This window comes from Camellia sinensis, chromosome 8 (assembly GCF_055761805.1).
Source record: "Camellia sinensis isolate YWXY chromosome 8, ASM5576180v1, whole genome shotgun sequence".
In the NCBI taxonomy this organism is placed as follows: Eukaryota; Viridiplantae; Streptophyta; class Magnoliopsida; order Ericales; family Theaceae; genus Camellia; species Camellia sinensis.
Window position 1 is genome coordinate 117,183,830 of NC_138968.1, and position 7,014 is coordinate 117,190,843.

The window sequence follows — 7,014 nt, forward strand, 5'->3', positions numbered from 1 at the left end:
TGTGGACAAGATTTTCTAGATGATATTTTTAACAATGGTAGCAATTCTTGCAAATTGATATCTAAGAGATAGATATTTATATTGTCCACACTGGTGAAATGTGTAATTCTATTCCTCAAAATCATCCAATGCAATGTTCTTTTCACTCAATATAAACATCTAAACTATAAAAAAATATATATATTATATTTTTTATTTAAATGTCGTGGCAGCAACGAAATCTTGTTGTGGGAACAAAAAGAGCCATATGTCAGTCAATGGCTAATGCTCTAGACACTTCAGTTTTAGTAATTCTCTTCTGTGTGTTGCCCTTGGTGGCCGATGATGGTATTTGCCAGTCAATGGTGGTGTCACAAGGCTATGTTTGTGAAGACCATTAAGTATGATTTTTTATGCACTATTTAATGTACTATGTCCTCTGAATTATGTATTTACTGATGGATTAAGCGACTTGAATGAAATTAACTATTTAATGTACCATTAAGTATGATTTTTTAGGCTATGTTTGTGTTGCCCTTTTTTTGAATTTTGTTTTTTTGTTTTTGTTATTTTGTCTTTTTTTTAGATAACCAAGGCCGAATGAACTTAAATGACCGAACAAACTAAGTTTGTTTGCTTATAGCCAATCGAATGAGGCTAAATTGATGAAATTTATTCAACCTTAGTAGTCCAAACAACCTTAAAATATTTGGCTGCCAACCTTAGTAGTCCAGTTTTTGCCCAAAGTTGTTGCTTAGGCAAAGTGTTATTTCCTAAAGGAAGGCCCCCAAGTGTATTTGAGGTCAGTGAGCCTACAGAACAAAGGCTTAGTTTCTTGCATTATAATGCTCCTTTCAGTAGGTATGTCAGTGTCATATGAAGTGTTTCCCTTGGTTCTCTTGAGCAAATTGATGCATCTTAACAGGCCCTTGAATATGAGTTAAGTTCCCAAAGTTTCCATTACTTACATTTATAGATAAAAATATTATATTGTTTGCAAACTACAAATAAGACTCGGACCAGTTATTCAACTTAGCAAGAATGAAGAATCCCTGAATACCTCTTCTCCTTGGCCTTCTAACTATGCAACTCAAAATAGTTGACACAGTGACCATAAAATGCTTATCATGTCATGCACACACACTGTGAAGAGCATGAAAATGGTTTTGATTCTTTTCATATATCATTCTATTATTGACCATATGGTTTCACTAGTACTACTAGTTCTAGTGGTCCAAAATTATGGGTCATTTCTTAAATTAACTTCCATAATTACGCATTGTTTTAGAACAAATCGTGTCATAAAGTCCCACCCTAAAAGAGATTTATATGACAAGCCAAACAGTGGTATTTTGAAAAACAACATAATCTATCTCAACTTGAAATGCATGTTCTCATTTGTTCCTCGGTTAATCTTTGTGTGAGTTGGAGGTGACAAAATGGACAAGAGTTGGATAACGATAAATAATAGGCTGACAAGTAAAGAGTATCAACAAGGGGTGAAGTCATTCTTTGATTTTGCTACGGAGAATTTAGGCGTAGAGGATGAAATTAGGTGTCCGTGTGTCGATTGCATTAATGGCACAAAATATAGCAGACAAGTTGTGTGGATGCACTTGATCTAAAGAGGAATGGCATCTTCGTATATAACTTGGGTGCATCACGGGGAACATGTTTCCGTGTCTCGTCTTAGTGCATCAAATGACCAATGTGGAGGTAGTGGCGAATGTATGACAGATATCGATGATCCGCCCATGGATGAATTGCCTATTATGTTGGAAGAAATTTACGTGAGTGGTCTTATGGATGATCATACCGACGAGGAACCTAATGGTTTGGAGAGGGAGGATTTGCATAAGTTCACTAGGTTATTCGAAGATGCGCAACGCAAAGTTTACCCAACATGTGAAAAGTTTTCTGTGTCATCATTCGTCATTAAGATGCTTCATGTGAAGGTGTACAACAAATGGAGCAACAAGTCATTCGATATGGTTATGCAGGTATTCAAGGACATTCTACCAGAATGTGATCAAATAGTTCCATGGACACTCTATGATGCTAAGAAGTTCTTACGTGACTTGGGTTTGGAATATGAAACAATTCATTCATGCAAGAATGATTGTGCACTATTTTGGAAGGAGAGTGCTAATTTGGAGAAATGCCCTACATGTGACGCGTGTAGATACAAGTTGAACGATGATGGTGGTAAAAAGATTCCACACAAGGTATTACAGTACTTTCCATTGACACCGAGGTTGAAAAGACTGTATATGTCCAAAAAAATAGCCGCAGATATGAGATGGCACAATGAGAAGCGTGTGGATGATGACATTTTAAGGCACCCGGCCGATGGCGAAGCATGGAAGGACTTTGATAAGCAACATCTGACGTTTTCTGATGACTCTCGAAATGTAAGGCTAGGGCTGGCAACAGATGGTTTCAATCCATTTGGGAATATGAGCACATCATATAGCATGTGGCCCGTAATCTTAATGCCTTACAAGCTCCCACTGTGGAAGTGCATGAAAGAGCCATATTGCATGATGTCATTGCTTATTCCCGAACGTTCGGCACTTGGAAGAGACATTGATGTGTACTTGCAACCATTAATAGAAGAATTGAAGAATTTGTGGGAGCATGGTGTGCAAACATATGATGCATTGAACGGGAAAATTTTTAGAATGCATGCGGCGGTAATGTGGACCATAAATGACTTCCCTGCGTACGGTAACATGTCAGGGTGGAGTACAAAGGGTTACTTGGCTTGCCCTAATTGTAACAATAATGCATCGTCCCAGGGATTACGGAGTAAAATAGGGTATGGGTGCTCGTCGCCACTTACCTGAGAACCACACTTGGCGAACAAGTAAGCTCTTCAATGGTCAAACGGAGCATAGGTCCAAACCTTTGGACTTATTGGGGGACCAAATACGAGAGCAAATTGATTCTGGGACTTACAAGCCGTATGGAAAGCACCCACAAAATCGAAAACGACAAAGGAATGAACATCAAAATTTGAATTGGAGCAAGAGAAGCATTATGTTTGACTTGCCCTATTGGAAAACGTTAAAGCTTCGACACAACCTTGATGTCATGCATATTGAAAAGAATATATGTGACAATGTCGTTGGGACACTTTTGAGCGTAGATGGAAAGAACAAAGACACAAACAAAGCACGCTTAGATTTAGAGGACATGAAAATATGTAAAGAGTTACACTTGAAGAGGCGTTCTAATGGGTCATTTGAGAAGCCTCTCGCATTGTACACATTGTCTGTGAAAGACAGAGAAGGCTTTTGTGATTTCTTGAAATCAATGAAGTACCCTGATGGCTTTGCAGCAAATATCTCCAATTGCGTGACCGCTCAAGCTAGAAAATTATCTGGCCTCAAAAGTCATGACAGTCATGTCCTTATACAACGCCTTTTTCCAATTGGGATGCGTGGCTACCTGAATAAGGAAATTGGAACGACACTTTTTGAGTTGGGAAATTTCTTCAAACAATTGTGTTCAAAGACATTGAGGCGTTTAGATTTGCAGAAATTGGATAAACAAATCGTACTCGTACTTTGTAAGCTTGAGATGATTTTCCCGCCGGCTTTTTTTGATGTCATGGTCCACTTGGCAATTCACTTGCCTCGAGAGGCTATGCTTGGAGGCCTAGTGCAATATCGATGGATGTACCCAATTGAGAGGTATTAACTCATCCCTCGTATTATTGTCAAATTTTAATTAACGCTTTATTGCTGATATAAAGATTGCAGTATAACATTGTCATCGGCTTGGGATTTAGGTTGCTTGGCTGGCTAAAAGGGTTTGTGGTGAACAAAGCTCATCCTGAAGGTTCTATTGTCGAGGCTTACATTTCTAAAGAATGTACAACGTTTTGTTCAATGTATTTGGATGGAGTTGAAACATTGTTTAATCGCCCAGAAAGGAATTATGACACGGGTGACCGTGGCCTAGGGTTGGCGGTATTCAGTCAAACTGTACGTCCCTTTGGTCTAATGACAAGGGCGTCCGATGTGTCCGTAGCTGAACGCGAGATGGCTCATTGGTTTGTCCTACACAATAGCACAGAAGTGGATAAACACGTAGAGTATGAATCCTCCAAACGTATTTATAATGTGTTTGTTGTAAATTGATTAGTCTTTATCTTAGTAAATATTTATGAATCGCATTTCTTGTAACTAGGGAGCACAAGAACTTGTTACACCAAAGAGCCGGTGCATTCGACATCAAAAACAGACATTAGAAAGAATTCCCTAAATGGTTCAAAGATCTTGTAAGCTAATATTCTCATATCCTACCATAAATCGTACATTACGTAAAAAAAATGCATGCTTGTAACATGACACATGTTCTTCATGTAGATGAATGAATTGCGGAGCCAAGTTTCCCCCGAAGCAACTGATGATATGTGGTTATTAGCCAATGGTCCTAGTGGCTTAGTGAACACATATTCAGGATGTATTTGTAATGGTGTCCGTTATCATACTATCGACCATGACAACTGTCGGAAAAGTCAGAATAGTGGATTAGTTGTGGAAGGGGAGCATGAAGGGCAATTGATACACTTCTATGGACACTTGTGCAGAGTGTGGGAACTGAACTATTTGTTCAGACGTCGGATTGTATTGTTCCAATGTGAATGGTTTAACAGCGGTAGTAGTAGAACTATGCATGTAGAACCACATTTCACAACAGTTGATGTAACAAGTCGATGGTACAAAGATGACTCATTTGTATTACCAAGTCAAGTTGAACAAGTATTCTATGTTAATGACACCAAATTAGGTACCAATTGGAGAGTTGTTGAAAAGTTCCAACATTGAGGAATTTGGGATGTGCTAGAGATGGATGCCGTACAACCTGATGATGTGTTCCAACAAGAAGAAACCACCGAGGTCGTACCTACTATGGCTATTGATGATGATGTGGTTTTGCGTCGAGATGATATTGAATCTGAAATTATTCCCATGGAAGTTTAGCAATCTGTCAGAGGGGTAAAAGCCAAGGGTGTTACGGATAAAGATCCATCCGAAATGCGTTGAACTTTAAATACCTGATACAAAATTAGGACCATCACCAACTAATCCAACTTTAGCCATGTAGGGTGTAGCACAACCATTAGGACAACCAGTTATCATTATCACTATAGATTCATTATATTCAAGACCAACCTGAAATCATAAAAGTCCATCTGGTTAACACGCATCATTACCCAATCTAACAATATGACCTTAATCGAAAACCTTTTCCAGCTACTTTGCTGGATTTTTTAATTTATGTAGCTTAATTAATATACCTTCTCAAGTACATCATGAAAATTTGGCTACCTCTATTTTACTAGAATACTCAAGTACTTTACTAGAATACTCTTGTAATCTCAAGTACTTTACAAGAATACTGCTGCCTCTATTTCCAAATCTGGCTGCAAATTTGTCTGAAAATCTGGCAGCAAATCTGTTTAAAAATCTGTCTAAAATCTGTCCAGCAATTTGTTTTAAAATCTGTTAATGAAAATTTGTCTATACAAATCTGTTTGCAAAGAAATGTGTCTAAACTACAAATCTGTCTGCAAAAACTCTATTATCATACAGATCTGTCTGCAAAAATCTGCATAAAGTGTCACTGATTTATACGTTGATGTGTTAACAGGTAGCAAAAGATAGAGAGTTGGATTTCCCAAAGTTCTATGAGGATAGCCACACTTCAAAGTAAACGAATGACTGGATCCATCCGAAATGCCGTGAGTTGGATGTAAGTATGTGACAAGGAAATGTATGTATTCAATATTTTCTTGTACTTAGTACCCAATAATACATATATGTTGCCAAAGTTTTTTCCGTCTTATTTATTTGCAATGACAGCAAGAGATTGTCAATGTACAAGCGCCTGCCATCGAGTCGGGGATGCTATTGACACAAGAGGAGATTTCAAGGCAAGTGCTTAGACAGAAGAAAAGGTACTTGCTTGGATTTGGGAGTGGCCCACAACCCTCTACCATATTTGCAACATGAGCACACGATGAGGACATGGAGGCAATGCGAGCTGAGGTGGAGGCACTTCGTGAGGAGCGACAAAAAGATCATGACAAGTTAATGAAAGAGCGAGAGGAGCGCGAGAGATGTTACAATGAGCTGTTGAAAGAGCGAGCGGAGTGCATTCAATTATCCAATGAGATGTTGAAAGAGCGGGAGGAGGGACAAAAGGCAAGGGAGGAGACAAATACAAAGGTCGAGCATCTTAATAACGTAGTCGCCAAACTGTCACAACTCTTGGGAATCTAAGTTGGGCATCCGACGTTTGTTTTTTGGTAAGAACAATTTCATTAATTTCACACTTACTTTGTTTAAATATGTTCGCTTTAAGAGTTGAAAATGTCATCAATTTCGGAGTTAATCTACCTCACAAATTCAATGGGGGTTGTTTAAATATGTTCGCTTTAACTTTTGTTCATAAGTTTCTGAGCTGATTCTTTATACTCATTCCTAGATTACAAACCAAGACCGTCATTCATTGAAACCTTTGTTTATACCCACCAACCATCAAAGTTGAAAACCTTTGCATTTTCAACTTTAATTTACATTGTATCATTACCACCCAAGACCCTCATTCACTGAACAGCCACAAGTCAAAAAGAATACTTCAAATGAGGAGTTGTTTAAATATGTTCTTTGTTTCTTAATAATGAACTCGTATTTAAAATATGTACATGATTAAGATTAACTATAGTAGAAACATGTTAAAAAAACATAGCGAATTTCAATCTTCGTTTACAGTAACATGTAAACTTTCAACAGTGGTATTTTGAATAGTAACTCGAACCACTGTTTGAACATAATGATAAGCTTTCCGGTGACTAATGTGACATGTAGGGACAGACGGTACGTAAATAGGACACATACGTTGGGAGTTAGAGTTAAAAATGTCATAAACTTTGTCGAAAATAGGGGTTTGGGGGGCAAAAATGCAAAACAGCCCCGAAAACACTGTTTTCTCATAATGGGAAGCTTCCTGGTGATAAACGTG

At 38.1% G+C, this 7,014-nt stretch overlaps 1 protein-coding gene across 1 annotated transcript; it reads left to right on the forward strand.

Annotated features, from left to right (window-relative positions):
• The first annotated feature begins 1,610 nt into the window (after window positions 1–1,610).
• Window positions 1,611–4,814, forward strand: LOC145798000 (uncharacterized). Its single transcript, XM_082885442.1, has 4 exons — window positions 1,611–2,390; window positions 2,797–3,674; window positions 3,737–3,968; window positions 4,353–4,814. The coding sequence occupies exons 1-4, from the start codon at window positions 1,611–1,613 to the stop codon at window positions 4,812–4,814; spliced, it is 2,352 nt and encodes a 783-aa protein (XP_082741568.1).
• The last annotated feature ends 2,200 nt before the right edge of the window (window positions 4,815–7,014 follow it).